The 23,793-nt window shown below is 50.1% G+C and overlaps 1 protein-coding gene and 1 long non-coding RNA gene across 2 annotated transcripts in view; both read right to left on the bottom strand.

Moving 5' to 3' along the window:
- The window catches only part of LOC119778455 (transcription initiation factor TFIID subunit 4-like), a 75,214-nt gene extending 54,127 nt beyond the window's left edge, over positions 1 to 21,087 (bottom strand). Inside the window, exons 1-2 of the mRNA XM_038277669.1 lie at positions 21,037 to 21,087; positions 4,392 to 4,844 (exon numbers count right to left, since the gene is read on the bottom strand). Of these exons, the coding sequence (XP_038133597.1) occupies positions 4,392 to 4,842 (451 nt within the window). The 5' untranslated portion in view covers positions 4,843 to 4,844; positions 21,037 to 21,087. The remainder of the gene's footprint in view (positions 1 to 4,391; positions 4,845 to 21,036) is intronic.
- Positions 21,088 to 22,860: 1,773 nt separating this feature from the next.
- On the bottom strand, positions 22,861 to 23,774 carry LOC119778457. Its single transcript, XR_005280065.1, has 2 exons — positions 23,585 to 23,774; positions 22,861 to 22,989 (listed from the first exon to the last, which is right to left on the bottom strand). It is a non-coding gene; the product is annotated as an uncharacterized LOC119778457 (long non-coding RNA).
- Between the last annotated feature and the right edge of the window lie 19 nt (positions 23,775 to 23,793).

The following is a 23,793-nucleotide window of genomic DNA, read 5'->3' as shown; positions in this document are numbered from 1 at the left end:
GCCCAGCCTGCGGCTTCCAGCGCCTTCTTTAGGCGCAGTAGGTCAGAGACTGCCTTTGTGGTTCCTCCCTCGGCGGAGTATGTGCGGGAACTGCATGCTTGCTGGTCAGACACCAAGGCGTTTTCATGTCTGACGACGGATGGCAGGGTCCTGGCAGCTATGCAGGAGGCACCCAAGGTTGGCTTGGGGCAGATGCCAGCGGTGGAACCGGGCATTGCCTCTCTTATAATCTCGCCTGATGAGGCCTTGCGGCCCAATGCCCGTTGTCCGCGTCCTCAGTGCCGTATTACCGACGACCTTCTCTGCAAGGCCTATGACTCTGAGGCCCGCATGGGCCGGATTGGGAACTCTCTCTCCCATCTTATGCTGGCCCTGTCTTCCTCCTTGGAATCTGTTCCGCTGGATCATGCCACGCAAGGCCTGGTTGATGCATCTCTGCAGGCCTTTGCTCTTATGACGAGGGAACTTGGACGCACACTCTCCACACTGGTTCATGCTCGCCGCCAGGTCTGGTTGGCGCAGTCACCACTAACTGAGCCCTGTAGGAGGACCCTCCGGGCCCTGCCTGTGGTCCCGGGGGAGCTTTTTGGTTCTGCAGCACTGGACGCCTTGGACCGTACGGCTCAGGCCTCTAGAACGAGGCAACAGCTGGCAGGGCTTCACAGACGTGATCGCCAGCCAGTAAGCACCTGGGCAGCTGCGGGTCCTTCACGGAGGTCCTTAGTGCCTTCTCCTTCTCCCACTGAGCCCCAGGGTCTGTTACCAGGTCAGAGATCGGTCCAGACACCTGCTCTAGATCGGAGAAACAGAGCTCGAGACCAGGCTGGGACAAGGTCCTTTCATCCCTTTCGAGCCGTGCAGTCTGGCTGGCCTCCTCCCGGGCCTTCGAAGGGCCGGGGGACCCGCAGATGATGCCTTAGGGCCGGCGGTCGGTTATTTTTCCCCGGGACAGCTCAGCTTCTGGGCTGCCCACACCCCGGACTTGTGGGTGTTGTCCACCCTGTCCCGGGGGGTACCGTCTTCAATTCCGCCGCCGGCCACCTATCCCTGGCCGGGTCAGGATGACTGTGATCCACGACCCGGTGAAGGCACAGGCACTGAACCAAGAAATCTGCACCTTGCTGGCCAAGGGTGATATAGTGCCTGTGGACCCCCTGCTGGATCCAGGGGGCTTTTATTCCATGTATTTTCTGGTTCCGAAGAAGACCGGGGGCCTGCGTCCAGTCTTGGACCTCAGAGGCCTGAATGTGTACTTGAAGACCATGCCCTTTCATATGCTGACCACCAAGGAAGTGTTGCAGGCGATTTCCCCGGGCGATTGGTTCACTTCCATAGATCTCAGGGATGCTTATTTTCACGTTCCGATCGCTCCGCCCCATTGGCGGTTTCTTCGTTTTGCTTTTCAAGGGAGGCTTTTCCCCTTCAGGGTCCTCCCCCTTCGGACTTTTACTGTCCCCCAGGGTTTCAAAAAACCCCCTGTGTTCAAAGGGGCCCCCTCTCCTCGCAGGCACAGGGGAAAGAGGACCTCCCATATCTGGACGACTGGGTCATTTTCTCGACGTGGGGGACCAGCGGTTCGAGATACTTGGTTTAGTGCCCCTCATGTGGGGTGCTTGGGCTTGCGGTGAAAACATGGAAAAAAGCAGTCTACTCCTTAAGGAGACTGCTTCCGGGCATTTCCCTGGGTTCCCATCTCAATGACTGCTTGCCCCTCACCCCCCCGGGGTTGGGCAGTATATTAGCGGCTCCCCCAACAGGGCGCATGGCGCTGCCTCTTGTGCGGTTCTTTTGACTCTTTTGGGATCTTACACTCGTCCGCCGAGTGGCCCCTGGGGCTGCTGTCATTGCGGCCCCCCCCCCAAATTTGGTTAACAGCTTTAAATTGGGTCCCCCACGGAACCTCCGTTCTCCGAAACTTGGGGGGGCCTCAGTGTCTTCAGTCTCTTTCCCCAAAGGAGGGTGAGGTTTTTTATTTACCACAGGGGGCCCGCTCCCGGGTTCCCTCCCCCTGTCGTCGGGAAGTTGTGTTTTCAGACATCCTCCCCCGGCTGGGGTGAACCTGGCGGGGCAAAGGCACAGGGGGCATGGTCCCACGGCAGGGCAGGGAAACATCAATGTCCCAAGTTCAGGGTACTTTGGCTCTTCAGAGCTTTCTTTCCCGGCTTGCGGGGGAAGCACGGCTGGTGAGGTCAACAACACCCCCGGGGGTCTTTTCCCCCAAACCCCCGGGGGGAACGAGGTCAAGGAAACTGTTGTGCTTTACTCGAGGGTTCGACCCCGGGCACTCCACGCATAGCCAGCCTAGAGCAGCCTCCCCAGGCCGGGGAAAAGTGCCCGCAATTTTTTTTCCCGTCAGAAGCCCTTTTAGGGGGAGTGAAGCTTCACCAAGAGGTGGGGAGTGCATCTGGAAGGTCTTTGGCAGGGCGGACGTGGACCTCTTTGCCTCAAGGGACGCATTTCACTGTCCCCTTTGGTTCTCGTTGGACAACAGCAGCCCTCTGGGCCACGATGCTCTGGCACACGACTGGCCCCGGACCCTCCTTTATGCCTTTCCGCCATTCAGCCTACTTTTTCAGATTCTCCTCAGGGTACGTCAGGAGGGGCACAGGGTCCTGATGGTGGCCCCCTGGTGGTCCTGCTGGTGGCCCCCTCCCTCCAGGAGAGATCTTCTTTCCCAGATGGGGGGTCAGATCTTGCACCCCGAACCGGACCGGCTCCAGCTCTGGATTTGGCCCCTGCAAGGCCGGGGTCCACCTTCTCAAGATACACTGGGTCCATAGGGCATACAATGGCTAATGCATGGGCGCCGTCCACGCGAGCTGTCTATGCTAACAAGTGGATGGTCTTTGCGACCTGGTGCCGTGATAGAGGGCAGGACCCGGTGCAGTGTTCAGTTTCTGACATACTGACCGTCCTGCAGGCATTGCTGGATCAAGGACGGTCTCCATCTACCTTAAAGGTGTATGTGGCTGCCATTTCCTGTTGGCATGTTGGGCTGAATGGTTGTTCTGTGGGCCGAGACAAGGATGTTGTACTGTTTTTAAGAGGTGCTCGGCGTTTGCACCCACCCAACCGCCCTGTGGCACCGGTGTGGGACCTTTCTCTTGTGCTTGAGGCTCTTCGGTCCCTCCCATTTGAGCCCCTGGCGTCGGCGGACCTTAAATGGCTCTCACTGAAGACTGCGTTCCTTTTAGCTATGGTTTCCGCAAAACGTGTAGGGGAGTTACAGGCTCTCTCGATAGCCGAACCCTGCTGCCGGTGGAATCCTGATGGCTCAGGCGTTACACTGTGTGCTGACGTAGCATTTATTCCTAAGGTATCACTGCCAGCAGGCAGCACCCAGCCTCTCCATCTTGCCCGGTTTGACTCCGGAAGTCCCTCTGAACCACTGTGTCCTGTTCGTGCCCTTGAGACATACATCAATGCCACGGCATCCTTCTGAAAGACAAATAGCCTTTTTGTTTGCTACGCTGGCTCACGGAAGGGTCAGGCACTTTCTAAGCAGCGACTTGCACACTGGGTTGTGGATTTGATCTCCAAGGCTTATGCCTTGCAGGACCGGCCACTGCCGGCGGGAGTGAAATGCCACTCTACAAGGGGCATGTCGACATCGTTTGCTGCTATGACTGGGGTGCCATTGGATGTTATATGCCGTGCGGCCTCCTGGAAATCACCTAGTACCTTTACTCGGTTCTACAGGGTGAATGTGGCTGCGCCCCATCCGCTTCAGGGAATCCTCGAGCAGCATGCCTCTACATCACATTAGGTGGGTGGTGTAGTCGTTGTTCCTTGAATGTTGCTGATTCCTCGTGACCTTGTTGATATGAGTCATCCAGTGCTTGAAGCACCGCCTCTGGCGGTCAGTAGGGATGAAATAGAACGAAAGTTACTACCGTAACTACGGTTCTATGAATCCCGGATGACCGCCAGAGTGCTTGGTCCATCGGAATCTCTGCTTTCGCGAGAAGATTGAGGGATTGATTGCCGGGTGCCACGTGACTATATAGAGTCACGTGGGTCCCCGGCAGGTCACAGCTGACTTTGTTGTCATTAATACTCGACTTGCGCATGCGCATGAATGATCATTCAGTGCTTGAAGCACCGCCTCTGGCGGTCATCCGGGATTCATAGAACCGTAGTTACGGTAGTAACTTTCGTTTTCACGGCAGCTTCAACCTCCTCCTGTAATGGACCTCAGTCCTACAGCAGGTTTGACACGATGAACATGATGGTTTCACGCTAACGAAGCATTTCAGAGGAGAAACCTCTCAGAAAGGAAGAGCTGATCACAGAGTAGAGTTCAGAGAAGATCCAGGGTTTAATCGCTTACAGTCATAATCTAAAAGATAGATTGAAACAAAGCAGAATCTGCTCAGACATCAGAAGCTCACCTGCTGGAATCTGGATATTGGCAGGAAACTGTGGAGAGGCACTCTGTGGCGGCGTTGAGGTGACTGGCTGTGAAACTGCTGATCGGGGCACGGTTATAACCACATTCTTGCCAGGGGCCAACCCAGGGGCCATTCCTGGGGCCGCTACGTTCTGGCTAACCAGATTCACTCCTACTGGCGTTGACGCCTTGCCAACCACCACGAGTGAAGGGGAAAGGTGAAGTCCTGACACTGCGATTGTAGACGAAGTAGGCTGAGGCCCCTGAGTGCTGTGGTGAGTCACAGAGTCGCTCTTGGAGGAAGATGCATGCTGGGAAGTCACCGCTGCTATGGGCGCGCTGTTGGCTGGAACCTGGATTATCCTCACTTTGATAGAGTCTCTGTTCTCAGCAGCTCCACAGGAGCTCCGCTTCTGAACGTCATTCCCTGAGGGATTGGCGGCCATTATCATTCCTAAGAGAAGGAATCATTTTATTAGCCTGGAAAAGTGAATGTATTCATTTCCAAGAAAGTTAGAAACGTTCAAAAACAAACCACTGGACTTTGGTTTAATTTTTTTGGAATGACTATGACCAGTGCTGAAGTTTGGGGGGGGTGGCATACAACCCATTGTATCATCAATTATCTGAGGAGTCAAAATTGGATGTTATATTAAAGACCCCCATACATTTAAAGGGCCAAATCTCTAATATATAGAACTCAATTATGTCATTTAGTAACAGCCAACATCAAGACAAAATGAGAAGAAGAGTTATGGATAGACGTTTCAGAAGAGATGTGGGCTAGAGCTCTTAATCTTGTGAACGATACTACTCCTTCAATCTGATTCAGTTTAAAATTCTCCAGCGTACTCACTATAGCAAAGTCAGGCTCGCAGTAATATATCCTGACATAGATACAGCGTGTGATCGCTGTAGAGCCACCAACGCAGACTTAGCTCACATGTTTTGGTCTAAGCTGAAAGAGTATTAGAATTCAGTATTTTGGTTTTTAAACGATGCGTTTGGTCACATCTATAACCTGGTCCTTTAAGGGCTATTTTTGGGGTTGACTCTGCGATTTCTAGAAAGGAAAATGTTATTGCTTTTGCAACTCTGATTGCTCGAGGGACAATACTTCTGGAATGGAAATCCCAATTTCCACCTACGGCAGTGATGTGGCTCTCGGATATGATGATGTTCCTAAAAATCGAAAAAAATGAAATACTTTTTGAAAAGATCAACCAAAAATTTTTACAAAGTCTGGGACCCTCTATTGGGTTATTTTGACAAACTTACAAATCTCCCCTCTCGCTAGTAAACAAGTCTCAATGTAATTTTTATTTTGGGATAACAATCTCTTTTTTTTTTCAACCATCCTCCCTCTACCATCCATCCACCCTCAACCGACCATCCACCCTCAACCGACCATCCACCCTCAACCGACCATCCACCCTCTACCATCCATCCACCCTCTACCATCCATCCACCCTCTACCGACCATCCATCCACCCTCTACCGACCATCCATCCTCTACCATCCATCCACCCTCAACCGACCATCCACCCTCAACCATCCATCCACCCTCTACCGACCATCCTCCCTCTACCGACCATCCTCCCTCTACCGACCATCCACCCTCTACCGACCATCCATCCTCTACCGACCATCCATCCTCTACCGACCATCCATCCTCTACCGACCATCCATCCTCTACCATCCATCCACCCTCAACCATCCATCCACCCTCTACCGACCATCCTCCCTCTACCGACCATCCACCCTCTACCGACCATCCACCCTCTACCGACCATCCACCCTCTACCGACCATCCACCCTCTACCGACCATCCTCCCTCTACCGACCATCCTCCCTCAACCGACCATCCTCCCTCTACCGACCATCCACCCTCTACCGACCATCCACCCTCTACCGACCATCCTCCCTCTACCGACCATCCTCCCTCATCCATCCATCCTCCCTCTACCGACCATCCATCCACCCTCTACCGACCATCCATCCACCCTCTACCATCCATCCTCCCTCTACCGACCATCCATCCACCCTCTACCGACCATCCTCCCTCTACCGACCATCCATCCTCCCTCTACCGACCATCCATCCACCCTCTACCATCCATCCACCCTCTACCGACCATCCTCCCTCAACCGACCATCCATCCACCCTCTACCGACCATCCACCCTCTACCATCCATCCACCCTCTACCATCCATCCACCCTCTACCGACCATCCTCCCTCAACCATCCATCCTCCCTCTACCGACCATCCATCCTCCCTCTACCATCCATCCACCCTCTACCATCCATCCACCCTCTACCATCCATCCACCCTCTACCATCCATCCACCCTCTACCGACCATCCTCCCTCAACCATCCATCCTCCCTCTACCATCCATCCACCCTCTACCATCCATCCACCCTCTACCATCCATCCACCCTCTACTGACCATCCTCCCTCAACCATCCATCCTCCCTCTACCGACCATCCATCCACCCTCTACCGACCATCCATCCTATACCATCCATCCTCCCTCTACCATCCATCCACCCTCAACCGACCCTCAACCGACCATCCACCCTCAACCGACCATCCACCCTCAACCGACCATCCACCCTCATCCATCCATCCACCCTCTACCGACCATCCACCCTCTACCGACCATCCACCCTCTACCGACCATCCACCCTCTACCGACCATCCTCCCTCTACCGACCATCCTCCCTCATCCATCCATCCTCCCTCTACCGACCAATCATTAAACCTTCTATACCGACCGATCCACAACGTCCAACCCTCTACTATCCATACTACCGGTTGTCACTATGCCGACATCCATCCACCCCTCTACCGAACATCCTCCCTTCTTCACGGTTCCATCACTATCTACTCCATCTATCCGACCTTAGACCGCTACGACCATCCTATCCTAAAAGATTAAATGTTCTGAATAACGAGACGTAGTACTGAAACATTCACGCATTCGTGGGGTAAACGACAATCAATCCACCAGTTCTAACGACCATCAACACCTCTATACCCATCATCAACCTCTTCCATCCATCCACCCCTAGTATATTATCTTCTACCGTCCATCTCCCTCTACGACCATCCATCCCCCTCTACTCATCCATCCACCTCTCTACATCCATCCACCCTCTTTACAATCCATCCACCATCTACCTATCCATGTCACCCGTACTACACGACATCCTCACTCTAAACCATCCATCCCTTCCCTCCTACCATCCATCCACCATCCTACATCTATCACACTGCTACCATCACACCCTTCTAAGCCGACACCATCCTCCCTCCACCATCCATCCTCCCCTCTACCGATCCAGCCATCCACCCTATTGCCGACATCCATCCTTTATACCACTACCATCCTCCCGTATACCATCACATCCTACCTCAAGAAGCGACCCTCAAAAGCCGACCATACCCCCTCAAATGGGCCGACCAATCCTACCCTCAACCGACCATCCACTCCTCATCCATCCATCGACCCTTACTACCGAACCATCCATGCCCTTTCTACTCCAACAATCCCTCCCTTCTAGTCCGACCATTCCACCCCTCAAACATCAATTACCACCCGACTAGATTCTGACCATTCCACCCTTACTACCGACCATCCATCCTCATAACTCCGAAATCCATCCATCTACCATCCATCCACCCTAACCATCCATCCTTCCCTCTAGCTACGACCATCCTGCCCCTTACCGACATCCTCCTCTATAATTACCCGACCAGTCCACCCTCAAGCGACCATCCACCTCTAGCCCCCCCCTCCCCCCCCTCACCCTCAGCACCCCCCCCTAATATCACCCAGTCTAGCCGTCCATCCACCCTCTACCGACCATCCTCCCATATAACCGTCCATCCTACCCTCAACCATCCATCTACCTACCCTTAATCGACAATACCTCCCTTTAGTCCGACCATCCAACCCCTTATACCAACCGATCCACCACTCTACCGAACCATCCGTCCCTCTACAGTCCATATCTCCACTCATCCATCCATCCTCCCTCTACTCGACCATGCAAATCCACCCTCTATCTACGACCCAACACATCCACCCCTCTACCATCCATCTCCATCTTATTACCGACAATCATATCCACTCCTCTAGACCGACATCCTCCCTCCTACCAAAATTTAAAATCCGAGCGCAATCCATCTTCCCTCTACCGACCATCCTCCCTCTACCGACCATCCATCCACCACTTCTACCATCCATCCACCCAGTTTCTACGACCATCCTCTCTCAATATACTCGACCATCATCCACCCTCTAACGGTACATCCACCTCATACATCCATCCGACCTCTACCATCCATCCCACACTCTACGACCAGTCCTCACCGTCAACACTCCATCCCTCCCATCTAGCCGACCATCATCACTCACTATACCATCCATCCACCACGTCTACCATCCATCCACCTCTTACAATCATCCACCCTCTTCCGACCAATCCATCCTCAACCATCCATGCCTCCCTTCCTATACTCATCCACCATCTTCCAATCCTATCCACCCTCTACCATCCATCCAACCCATCTACCCGACCATGCCTCCCTAACCATCCATTCCTCGTCTACCGGACCTTCCATACCTACCCTCTATGCCGACCCATCCATTCGATATCATACCAGCACATCCTACTCTACCATCATCCACCCGTTCAACCGACCTGCTCAAATTCGATCCTTCCACCTCAAATATTTCACGTCATCCACATCCATCAAAGGTCCGACAATCCAACATCATACTTCCTTTCACACCAATATACAATCCATCCTACCCTCTATCTCGACCATCAATACAACCTTTCTAACCATCATTCATCCACTCAATGTATTTTTACGCACCATACACCCATAAACCATCGCATCCACCCCTCCTCTTCAACGACATCCACCCTCCAAAACCCACTGACCATCCACCCTCAAACATCCCAGTCCAACCCTCTATCCGCTCCATCACCCTTACTACACATCCATCCACCCTTTAATCCGATCCTCCATCCCTCTACCATCTCATTCCACCTCAACGACCATCCGACCCTCAACCATCCATCCACCCTCTACCGACCATCCTCCCTCTACCGTCCAATCCACCCTCTACCATCCATTCCACCCGTATAGCCGACCATCCATATCCTACCATCATCCACCCCTGCTACCATCCATAACCCTCTACCATCCATCCACCTCTATCATTGCATCCACCTCTAACCGACCATCCACCCTCTACCATCCATCCACCCTCTACCATCCATCCACCCTCTACCGACCATCCTCCCTCAACCATCCATCCTCCCTCTACCGACCATCCATCCACCCTCTACCGACCATCCACCCTCTACCGACCATCCACCCTCTACCGACCATCCTCCCTCTACCGACCATCCTCCCTCAACCGACCATCCTCCCTCTACCGACCATCCTCCCTCTACCGACCATCCACCCTCTACCGACCATCCACCCTCTACCGACCATCCTCCCTCTACCGACCATCCTCCCTCTACCGACCATCCTCCCTCATCCATCCATCCTCCCTCTACCATCCATCCACCCTCTACCGACCATCCATCCACCCTCTACCATCCATCCTCCCTCTACCGACCATCCATCCACCCTCTACCGACCATCCTCCCTCTACCGACCATCCATCCTCCCTCTACCGACCATCCATCCACCCTCTACCATCCATCCACCCTCTACCGACCATCCTCCCTCAACCGACCATCCATCCACCCTCTACCGACCATCCACCCTCTACCATCCATCCACCCTCTACCATCCATCCACCCTCTACCGACCATCCTCCCTCAACCATCCATCCTCCCTCTACCGACCATCCATCCTCCCTCTACCATCCATCCACCCTCTACCATCCATCCACCCTCTACCATCCATCCACCCTCTACCGACCATCCTCCCTCAACCATCCATCCTCCCTCTACCATCCATCCACCCTCTACCATCCATCCACCCTCTACCATCCATCCACCCTCTACCGACCATCCTCCCTCAACCATCCATCCTCCCTCTACCGACCATCCATCCACCCTCTACCGACCATCCATCCTATAACCATCCATCCTCCCTCTACCATCCATCCACCCTCAACCGACCCTCAACCGACCATCCACCCTCAACCGACCATCCACCCTCAACCGACCATCCACCCTCATCCATCCATCCACCCTCTACCGACCATCCACCCTCTACCGACCATCCACCCTCTACCGACCATCCACCCTCTACCGACCATCCTCCCTCTACCGACCATCCTCCCTCATCCATCCATCCTCCCTCTACCGACCATCCATCCACCCTCTACCGACCATCCATCCTCCCTCTACCGACCATCCATCCACCCTCTACCATCCATCCACCCTCTACCATCCATCCACCCTCTACCATCCATCCACCCTCTACCATCCATCCACCCTCTACCATCCATCCACCCTCTACCGACCATCCTCCCTCAACCATCCATCCTCCCTCTACCATCCATCCACCCTCTACCATCCATCCACCCTCTACCGACCATCCTCCCTCAACCATCCATCCTCCCTCTACCGACCATCCATCCACCCTCTACCGACCATCCATCCTATACCATCCATCCTCCCTCTACCATCCATCCACCCTCAACCGACCCTCAACCGACCATCCACCCTCAACCGACCATCCACCCTCAACCGACCATCCTCCCTCTACCGACCATCCTCCCTCTACCGACCATCCACCCTCATCCATCCATCCACCCTCTACCGACCATCCTCCCTCTACCGACCATCCTCCCTCTACCGACCATCCACCCACAACCATCCATCCACCCTCTACCGACCATCCACCCTCTACCGACCATCCATCCTCTACCATCCATCCACCCTCAACCATCCATCCACCCTCTACCGACCATCCTCCCTCTACCGACCATCCTCCCTCTACCGACCATCCACCCTCAACCGACCATCCACCCTCTACCGACCATCCACCCTCTACCGACCATCCACCCTCTACCGACCATCCTCCCTCTACCGACCATCCTCCCTCTACCGACCATCCTCCCTCAACCATCCATCCTCCCTCTACCGACCATCCTCCCTCTACCGACCATCCACCCTCTACCGACCATCCACCCTCTACCGACCATCCTCCCTCTACCGACCATCCTCCCTCATCCATCCATCCTCCCTCTACCGACCATCCATCCACCCTCTACCGACCATCCATCCACCCTCTACCATCCATCCTCCCTCTACCGACCATCCATCCACCCTCTACCGACCATCCTCCCTCTACCGACCATCCTCCCTCTACCGACCATCCATCTTCCCTCTACCGACCATCCTCCCTCTACCGACCATCCATCCACCCTCTACCATCCATCCACCCTCTACCGACCATCCTCCCTCAACCGACCATCCATCCACCCTCTACCGACCATCCACCCTCTACCATCCATCCACCCTCTACCATCCATCCACCCTCTACCGACCATCCTCCCTCAACCATCCATCCTCCCTCTACCGACCATCCATCCTCCCTCTACCATCCATCCACCCTCTACCATCCATCCACCCTCTACCATCCATCCACCCTCTACCGACCATCCTCCCTCAACCATCCATCCTCCCTCTACCATCCATCCACCCTCTACCATCCATCCACCCTCTACCATCCATCCACCCTCTACCGACCATCCTCCCTCAACCATCCATCCTCCCTCTACCGACCGTCCATCCACCCTCTACCGACCATCCATCCTATACCATCCATCCTCCCTCTACCATCCATCCACCCTCAACCGACCCTCAACCGACCATCCACCCTCAACCGACCATCCACCCTCAACCGACCATCCACCCTCATCCATCCATCCACCCTCTACCATCCATCCACCCTCTACCGACCATCCATCCACCCTCTACCATCCATCCACCCTCAACCGACCATCCACCCTCAACCGACCACCCACCCTCTACCGACCACCCACCCTCAACCGACCATCCACCCTCAACCATCCATCCACCCTCAACCGTCCATCCACCCTCTACCGTCCATCCACCCTCTACCATCCATCCACCCTCTACCGACCATCCATCCTCTACCATCCATCCACCCTCAACCGACCATCCACCCTCAACCATCCATCCACCCTCTACCGACCATCCTCCCTCTACCGTCCATCCACCCTCTACCATCCATCCACCCTCTACCGACCATCCACCCTCTACCATCCATCCACCCTCTACCATCCATCCACCCTCTACCATCCATCCACCCTCTACCATCCATCCACCCTCTACCATCCATCCACCCTCTACCGACCATCCACCCTCTACCGACCATCCACCCTCTACCATCCATCCACCCTCTACCATCCATCCACCCTCTACCGACCATCCTCCCTCAACCATCCATCCACCCTCTACCGACCATCCATCCTCTACCATCCATCCACCCTCTACCATCCATCCACCCTCTAACGACCATCCACCCTCTACCATCCATCCACCCTCTACCATCCATCCACCCTCTAACGACCATCCATCCTCTACCATCCATCCACCCTCTACCATCCATCCACCCTCTACCGACCATCCACCCTCTACCATCCATCCTCCCTCAACCATCCATCCTCCCTCTACCGACCATCCTCCCTCTACCGACCATCCATCCTCCCTCTACCGACCATCCTCCCTCTACCGACCATCCTCCCTCATCCATCCATCCTCCCTCTACCGACCATCCATCCACCCTCTACCCAGCGGCGTAGGAAGCGGGGGGGACGGGGGGGACATGTCCCCCCCAATATAAAAGCCAGGTGGACATGTCCCCCCCAAAAATTTTACCGCAAAATATTAGATTTTGACAATTTTTTAACTATCGTGCTTTTATTTTGAAGGCGCAGCATAGCGTTACATCACTGTACTCCCCCTCCCCTCTGTGAACTGTTGAGTGTTTGAGCACTCAGAGGGAAACAGCGATACAGAAAGTCAGAAACTTGTTAATGAGGTAAAATGGTCTGTCGGGAATGCTGCTATGAATATTGCTTATTTATAACGTCTTGTTGTCAGTTCACTTTCATATATAGAAACTGAATCTTTTTGGTTTAGGCATCTTAGTCTTGTAGGAAGAGGATTAGGGCCACTGAAAAACGTTAACTGATTTTTAAATGTTTTTTTACTTTAACATTGGGGGAAAAGTCAGAATTCTGACTTTAATCTCAGAATTCTGACTTTTTTTTCTGACTTTTTTTCCCAGATTTCTGACTTTAATCTCAGAATTCTGACTTTTTTCTCAGAAATCTGACAGATGATTAATATTTCTAATCAGTTTACAGTTTTTTTTGGTGGGGGGAGGGGGGACTATACAGATATATAAAAACAAGAAGGTCTACCTAAAAAATAACCAGAATATATGTTTAGAGTAAAGATTGACTACTTGTGTTTACACAAGCACACAATTTCAAATCTGCTGAGCTTGCTGTGCAAGAAAATGTAAAATATACGTATAAAGAAATATAACAGGAAGTACTGCTAAAACATAAACTAAATGTTAAATAATGTAGATATTGGTTTAAAAAATTCTTCAGATTTGGAAATTTGGAAGGAATACATAATTTTGAAATTAATCCACAAATCTGGTAAAAAAAAATAAATAAATAAAAAAGTTGCACTTTTTTACTTGAGGAATTTGTTGAATAACTTCATAATTATGAGTTTAACTAGTTGGAGGTAATGCTAAACTTCTCTGCTTCCTGTCCTGCTCATAAAAGGTAAACATTATAAACCCACCATTCATTTTCTACACTATTTGGAAAACAACACAAATGTAATATAACAAACATGTTAGCATCAAGCCATAGCCATGTCTATTTTAGAGACTAGCTCTCTTGTTTTAATAACCTTCTGCTCCTCCATTAATGAGGGGACCCCACGGGCACGTAAAAAGTTGCCTAATTCTGTCATTTTCCACCAATGTGTCACTGGCCACCTCAAACAACTCACATCTTTGTAAGTGAAGCTGAGAGCTCCACATCTCTGCCTTCATGGTGCCCATCTACATTAAGATCCAAAATTCTGAGAAAAAAAGTCTTAATTCTGAAAATAAAAGTCAGAATTCTGACTTTTTTCCCGTATTAAACTGAAATAAAATGTAAAAATCACTTAACTTTTTTTTTTTTTCAGTGGCCCTAATCCTCTTCTGTAGTCTTGGTCTGATCACTCATCCAATATTTAACTGCTAACTTTCTCTAGACGTTTGCCACGCTAGCCAAAATGTTTTTTTTATATATTTTTTTTTATAACTCATTTCAGTACATTGCCACCACCAACTAAAAGGCTGAAAGGCTGTCACCTAACACAACTTGTGTTGAAATTAGCCTGGTCTGGGCGTGCGTTTTACGAGGATTTTTTATTTTTTGCATGGTTTTGATTCCCCCGAAATGGACAGATGTTATACCTGCCGCGCTCCTGATCGTTAGGTAACCACAGGGAGAATTAATTTTAATTCTTAGCAGCGGCGGTCGCATTGGTTGTGCAACCACTAATTAACCAACTAATTAACTTCTGCACCTTTATTTCCTCAAACTGCTGGCTCCTCTTTTTAGACTATAAACAGATTAACACAACATTGACAACTCTGTAGTTTTATCTGTTCTGTACTGCAAATTGGAATAAAAGGGCCATTTCTACCAAAGGTCTGGACAGACTGGGGACCTGTCAAGGGTGTACCCCGCACCAGCACCTCCAGACCCCACTAAGGGACAGGGTGTACAGAAAATGGAAGGATGGATGGATTTCTACCAAAGGTTGATAATGCGTTTTTGAACCAGATGCTTCAAAGCGCCCTGTCCATAATTCTTCAACACACTGTCAGCTCCCTCTGTCAGTCAACCTATATAAATTAATTTTTGACCATTATTGCAAGTTTGACAAAATAAAACATATCAAACTTTGCACTTCTGTGGCCTACTGAATTGTTTTGATTTTCTAGTGCGTATGCAGACACTAAATATGCCAAGGGCTGAAGCCCTTGAAAGACATCTCCCTTTGCTTAATAAAAGACTCCAGTCATTTTGTTTGGTGATATGCTCACATCTTATGAACAAATGCATTATGTACATTTTAAATGCATTATTTTTGCCAACACATTTATAAAGGAATAAAGTAAAAGATTAAATAGCCTTTTTTTAAGTAGCGTACTTAAGATATGTTTCTGTTGAATACGAATCTCAGATTTCCGACATGTGTCCCCCCCAATTGTAAACATATTCCTATGCCCTTGCCTCTACCGACCATCCATCCTCTACCATCCATCCATCCTCTACCATCCATCCACCCTCTACCAACCATCCATCCTCTACCATCCATCCACCCTCTACCGACCATCCATCCTCTACCATCCATCCACCCTCTACCGACCATCCTCCCTCTACCGACCATCCTCCCTCTACCGACCATCCATCCACCCTCTACCGACCATCCTCCCTCTACCGACCATCCATCCTCCCTCTACCGACCATCCACCCTCTACCATCCATCCACCCTCTACCGACCATCCTCCCTCTACCGACCATCCATCCTCCCTCTACCGACCATCCACCCTCTACCATCCATCCACCCTCTACCGACCATCCTCCCTCTACCGACCATCCATCCATCCTCTACCATCCATCCTCCCTCTACCGACCATCCATCCTCCCTCTACCATCCATCCACCCTCTACCGACCATCCACCCTCTACCGACCATCCTCCCTCTACCGACCATCCTCCCTCTACCATCCATCCTCCCTCTACCGACCATCCACCCTCTACCATCCATCCACCCTCTACCGACCATCCTCCCTCTACCGACCATCCATCCATCCTCTACCATCCATCCTCCCTCTACCGACCATCCATCCTCCCTCTACCATCCATCCACCCTCTACCGACCATCCACCCTCTACCGACCATCCTCCCTCTACCATCCATCCACCCTCTACCGACCATCCTCCCTCTACCATCCATCCATCCACCCTCTACCATCCATCCTCCCTCTACCGACCATCCTCCCTCTACCATCCATCCACCCTCTACCGACCATCCACCCTCTACCGACCATCCACCCTCTACCATCCATCCACCCTCTACCGACCATCCTCCCTCTACCGACCATCCATCCACCCTCTACCATCCATCCTCCCTCTACCGACCATCCTCCCTCTACCATCCATCCACCCTCTACCATCCATCCTCCCTCTACCGACCATCCTCCCTCTACCATCCATCCACCCTCTACCGACCATCCACCCTCTACCGACCATCCTCCCTCTACCATCCATCCATCCACCCTCTACCATCCATCCTCCCTCTACCGACCATCCACCCTCTACCGACCATCCACCCTCTACCGACCATCCTCCCTCTACCATCCATCCACCCTCTACCGACCATCCATCCTCTACCATCCATCCACCCTCTACCGACCATCCATCCTCTACCATCCATCCACCCTCTACCGACCATCCATCCTCTACCATCCATCCACCCTCTACCGACCATCCTCCCTCTACCGACCATCCTCCCTCTACCGACCATCCTCCCTCTACCGACCATCCTCCCTCTACCGACCATCCATCCTCTACCATCCATCCACCCTCTACCGACCATCCATCCTCTACCATCCATCCACCCTCTACCGACCATCCTCCCTCTACCGACCATCCACCCTCTACCATCCATCCACCCTCTACCGACCATCCACCCTCTACCATCCATCCACCCTCTACCATCCATCCTCCCTCTACCGACCATCCATCCACCCTCTACCATCCATCCTCCCTCTACCGACCATCCATCCTCCCTCTACCGACCATCCTCCCTCTACCGACCATCCATCCACCCTCTACCATCCATCCTCCCTCTACCGACCATCCTCCCTCTACCATCCATCCACCCTCTACCGACCATCCACCCTCTACCGACCATCCTCCCTCTACCATCCATCCATCCACCCTCTACCATCCATCCTCCCTCTACCGACCATCCACCCTCTACCGACCATCCACCCTCTACCGACCATCCTCCCTCTACCATCCATCCACCCTCTACCATCCATCCACCCTCTACCATCCATCCTCCCTCTACCGACCATCCATCCACCCTCTACCATCCATCCACCCTCTACCGACCATCCTCCCTCTACCGACCATCCATCCACCCTCTACCATCCATCCACCCTCTACCATCCATCCTCCCTCTACCGACCATCCATCCACCCTCTACCATCCATCCACCCTCTACCGACCATCCACCCTCTACCATCCATCCACCCTCTACCATCCATCCTCCCTCTACCGACCATCCATCCACCCTCTACCATCCATCCACCCTCTACCATCCATCCACCCTCTACCGACCATCCACCCTCTACCATCCATCCACCCTCTACCATCCATCCTCCCTCTACCGACCATCCACCCTCTACCGACCATCCATCCTCCCTCTACCGACCATCCTCCCTCTACCGACCATCCATCCACCCTCTACCATCCATCCACCCTCTACCGACCATCCTCCCTCAACCGACCATCCATCCACCCTCTACCGACCATCCATCCTCTACCATCCATCCACCCTCTACCATCCATCCATCCTCTACCATCCATCCTCCCTCTACCGACCATCCATCCACCCTCTACCATCCATCCACCCTCTACCGACCATCCATCCTCTACCGACCATCCACCCTCTACCATACATCCACCCTCAACCGACCATCCACCCTCAACCGACCATCCACCCTCAACCGACCATCCACCCTCTACCATCCATCCACCCTCTACCATCCATCCACCCTCTACCATCCATCCACCCTCTACCGACCATCCATCCACCCTCTACCATCCATCCACCCTCAACTGACCATCCACCCTCAACCGACCATCCTCCCTCTACCATCCATCCACCCTCTACCATCCATCCACCCTCAACTGACCATCCTCCCTCTACCGACCATCCATCCACCCTCAACCGACCATCCTCCCTCTACCGACCATCCATCCACCCTCTACCATCCATCTAAACTACCATCCATCCAACCACAAGCGACCATTACTGTACGGGGAATGCTGTAAAATCTAATATCTCCTCTCCCTGCTCCTCCAGGAGGACTCAATGCTGTAAAGTCAATGACTCGATGCAATCAGATGGTTTTCCTTAGATAGAAACTTTAAACCCAGTGGCGGATCTAGGGGGTGGCTACCCAGGCTGCAGCCCCAGATGTTTCCCCAAGAGCCCCGGATCTCGCTTCTGAGCTGATCAGAGTAAAATGTGCAGTACTGGAATTCACCAGAGAGTGGCAGCATGTGCGTGAAAGCAGCCTGTAGCATTCCTGTGCAGAAGAAGTCCCCACTAGCTGTTGCTAATCAGACTGATGTCCCAGGTAGAGTCCTGCACGGGTCGAGTTTTACCAACCCGCACCCGCCTGAACCCGTTAGGATGACTACCAAACCCGATCCGTCACCCGCGTATATCTTCAATTCAAATCCGAACCCGAACCGTTGATATTTAACCTGCAACCCGACCCGTTAACACATCCAGTAATAGGCTATAGCACGCTGCGCTGCAGAACAGCGCCATTAACACTGCAGCAGACGTGTATGCACTGACTGTGGCCTTTTTGGAGGAAGCCCACACTGCCGGCAGGGCTTTAAGCTACAGCAAGGGTGACCCCAGTGCCTGATTAATAGAACATTTCTGATGTCCATAACAATAGACACGCATAAAACAAAATCACCAACTACCCGCCCGCACTAAAAAAAATATCCGCCCGACCCGTTTATTTTTATTTATGTGTTTTTTACCCGCAAAAGAGCATTTTAGAGGGTGACCCGTCGGGGACCCGTGGGTACCCGACCCGTTGCAGGACTCTAGTCCCAGGTATGTGAAGCTCTGACTGACTTCCAGACGTTCTTTGTTCTGGAGTTGTATAAAATTCTGTTCCCCTTGTGTCGGGAGCGCGCATTGCAGCCAGAGAGGCGAACATGGCGGATGGGACCATTTTCATTCATGTCAATGTTGTAACATCCAGTTTAATCAGCAGCTGTTGTCTATAAAATCGTAAAATAAATAAATAGACGAGGTCCTTTTAAGCTGTTTTGTGTTATTTTTTAAACGCCAAGAGAATCTGTCTTTTTCCAACTTCTGTCAGTTAAGCCTGACAGAAATAAAAGTCAGAAGTATTTATCATTTTTCACTGCTGATATAAGAGGACGGAAACTGGCTGATAGCAGGACATAAAAATTAAGATTTCCAGAAAAGATGAGAGAGTAGACTTTCTGGTAAATCCCGTTCTAATGTAAAATATGACAGATTACTGGATTAAAGAAATTTCTAGTATACTACATGCTATCAAACATAACATTTTTTGAGAATTTGGAAACAGTTGCTGTTTATTTCCTAAACATATGGGAGGAGGAGAGAATGGATATTTCAGCTGCCTGGAATATTCCGTTCCTCCTCCATAACATGGGAAGAAATTCATTCACCTACAAATCTTTAACTGTGTTTATTCCTCTCATCATCAACAACAAATGCTGTGGATTTGGTGACATTAAATCATTATTTGCCAAAGTTATGAGAGGGAAATCGTATATTTTAGCCACCTGATATAATCCGTTTCCCCTTTGATGATCTTTATGAAATTTCTTTTCTGTTTAAATGTTTATCTAAAAATTTACAAATTTATTTCAAAAGAAAAGTTCAAACCAAAACAGCTGGACTTTGTTTTCCAAGTTTGAAGATGTTTCGTTTTCCATCCAGAGAGCTTTCTCAGTTCAAAATGTCTGAAGTAATGCTATTCCAGACATTTTCAATTGATAATTCACATATTTTTATTAACTATTTAAGATGTCAAAATATAAAATAGATGTTTCAAACATAATATAGAAAAAATAATGTCAGTTTCAAAATTCACAGGATTTGTTTAATTTTTCCCATGTTATGGGGGAGCAGATTATATCAGGTGGCTAAAATATATGATTTCCCTTCATAACTTTGGTAAATAATGATCAAATGTCTCCACAGAGCTTGTTGTTAAATAAACGCAGTTAAAGACTTGCAGGTAAAGGAATTTCTTCCCATGTTATGGAGCTGGAATTGTTATGTGTGATAGCATGTAGTATACTAGGAATTTCTTTAATCCAGTAATCTGTCATATTTTACATTAGAACGGGATTTAGCAGAAAGTCTACACGATCATCTTCACCCTCGGGGCTAAGCCCCTGATCTCCTAGAATCCTAGATCCTCCCCTGTTTAAACCCTTAGTCTGACTGGATGATCTGGTTGATCTGGATCTATAAAGGGACCTGAGATGACATGTGAACTGGAGCTATAGAAATAAACTGAATAGAATTTATTCCTCATCTGTGTTTATCAGAAGAGGCCAAATGAGATCAAAAGGAGGGAAGCTGGTCACAAAATTAGCAGCTTAACATCAAAATTAAACAGAAACCAGAAGAGATTAAAAGTTTTCCTTTTCTGCCTCCTTCAACATCTAGTTTCTGATCAGATGACAAACTGGCTCCCCGCCGGGCGGCCATGTTGGGAACACGGGGCCTCACCAGGTGCTGCTCACATTCCATGGAACCGCTTCAATCACATCCAGCACGTGCGCTTCCTGCAGCGCGTGCGCCGCGACTGCGGGGCTTTTAAAAGCGCGTGTGCTGCGTTCACGGCCTGTGGAAAAGACCGGCTTCTCCTGAAAAACAATAAAAACTGCAAATAGCAGTAAATGAAGGGCCATAAAGGAAAGAAAGCGTTGCTTGAAACCAGAATAATAATAATAATATTCACATAAAATGTCGCTGGTGGGAAAATGATGGAGGAAATGAGTGGAAATCAGTTAACAAGTAAACCTGGGATAGGAGAAAGAGGCAAGGACATCAGAGATAGAAGAAAACGTCTAATCAGTGTATTTCTATATCACCGTTGTAACACAGATGTAGTTTAATCAGATCATCCAGTCAGATTAAAGGATCAAATTTGTTCCTAAGGAAAAGCAGCTGACTGCATCCAACCAAGGCCTGGATCGCCTTCTCTATGGCTGACTGCTCAAAGTCTGCTGTAGGGGGGAGAGAATGTGTCTCCCTCCTTCCCTCAGGGGTGAGTTTCCCCCCCTGGAAGCCCTACCAGCAGGGGCCCCTCCATAAGGACCCACTGTGTTCCCAGCAGTGATGCATGTGATCAAATAAAACATCTGGAGATGCACGCTGTACGTTCAAAACTAACTGAAGCAACAGATGTTTAATAAAAAGCTGAAGATTTCATGAGAAAATGAGTTTAGATAAAAGTTCATTAAGCCTCATTATAACTTTAGATTTGATTGTTTTCTGAAGCCTTTTAGAATCATGGCCTTTTTTTCCTGCCAAGTGTCAAATAGAAAAGATTTTTACTAATGGCTCATAGAAGAACAGACTTATGTAGATTATTAATCAGTGTTTGGGCAGGATAGAAATAGCTGATAGAAGCAGTTGATGAAAGGAGGAATAGTTTCTAAAATGTTCTGGGAAGTCTGTCATGTTTTGGTTTAAGGCTCAGATGCACATGCAGACACACCCAGAGACAGAATCAGATGTAGTGCTTCATTCTATCTCTATTCTCCCACTCTGCAGAATCTGTTAGTTCAATCTCTAACGTTCTGCTCTCTCTGCTTTTTCTCATAGTAGCTTCATCTGGTCTGTTCCTGTTTGGCTGTGACTCCATCCTGGAGAGAAATATCAGCTGTGCTGCTGCCATCAACACCTTTGTTTCTAGATGTTGGAGCTTGGCCTGTTTTCCAGTGTAGTCCTGTTTCTCTGACTGTGACTAACTGGATGTGCTCTCTTCATCCTCTGACATGGGAGCTGGCTCGGAGCTCGTCTGCCTGGCTGTGTGTTTCCTGGACGGGGCCGCCTTTTAAAGTTGCCTTTTGTATCTATGCTTCTTTTTCTATGTCTGCTTCTGTCTCCTTGAACCCCAGTGGGCCTCAGCAGATGGTCGCTCACACTGAGCCTGGTTCTGCTGGAGGTTTCTTCCTGTTCAAAGGGAGTTTTTCCTCTCCACTGTCGCTACAAGCATGCTTAGTGTGAGGGATTGCTGAAGAGTCACTATAGCAATAACTGAAGATAATCTGTATGTTTGATTCAAATGATCAAAGAAATTAAAACAAATTTTTATTTAATATTCCCCAAAATTTTACAAAACAAAGATAATAATTACAAATGATAGAAATCTTTAATAGCCAGACAGACTTTGCATAAAAGACTAAATGAAAACAAAACTTTCATTGAAAATCAGAGGAAACATTAAATTGTCAATTAAATCTCAAACCAAAGATCTTTTATAATCGAACAAAAACAAAGAAATACAAACAAACATCAAAATAAAATAAAGAAGCTTTGAAAATGTTAAATAATCAAGTAGTTAAAGAGGTTTATTCCAAATATTGCAGTAAGATGTGGGAATGAGAGCAGAGGGAGAATTTCATGAAGAGAAGTACGCTGACGTCACCGAGGACTTCGCCTTCAATGGAAACCCTAAAAACAAAAACATCATCAGCAGACTGTTAACACGCACCCAGGTCTACCTGCCTGCTCCTCATCTGCCTCAGGATGAGGAAGGCTGCTGCAAAAGTCATCATCATCATCTTCCAACTCTGAGCATTTATAAATAATTGTGTTTTTCTGAAGCATAGAATAATCTACTGAACAGATTGGATCAGGAAAGGAAGAATATCAGAAACTCTAACCAACTGATTCCCAACCGGGGGTACGGGGACCCCTAGTGGTCCACGACTGCATTGCATGAAATACATGCAAATATATTTATTTCTTAGGTAGTAAAATAAAACAGGGCTGGGATGTTTTCTGCTTAGTGAGGAGAAAGTAGAAAAATAAAAAAAGATTTTATTTACCAGAAAGTTTCAAAAACATGAATAAAGGGAAAAGAAGTCATAACGGTTGGGAATCAGTGAGCTAGCCTGAGCGCTAACTGAAGGCCTAGCTGGGAGGCGTCTCCTCCTACTGAAGCTTAACCTTTAGATCAGGATTCTCCTCTAATCGGACTGACGAACATTTTAAGAACTAAGCTTTATGGAAATGTTGCGATCCTCCTAAATGTTCAGTATTTTACCTCTTTGAATGATGTTAGATGACAAAGGCTTGACTGGGAGGCCGTCGTCTCCGCTGCTGAAGTACTTCGCATCCAGACCAGCAGAGTCTCCACTGCCAACAGGAGGAAACAGGAGCTTTAAAAGGCAAATATTTCACCCCATTTGGAAAAGCTCCTGACTTTGGATAATCCCTGATCTGCAGAACCAGAGCGTCATCAGGTCTGGACGG

Source organism: Cyprinodon tularosa, unplaced genomic scaffold, assembly GCF_016077235.1.
Source record: "Cyprinodon tularosa strain WSP-4 unplaced genomic scaffold, ASM1607723v1 ctg1334, whole genome shotgun sequence".
Taxonomy (NCBI): Eukaryota; Metazoa; Chordata; class Actinopteri; order Cyprinodontiformes; family Cyprinodontidae; genus Cyprinodon; species Cyprinodon tularosa.
The sequence above is the reverse complement of the archived record's forward strand: the minus strand, read 5'-3'. Positions and strand labels throughout refer to the sequence as shown.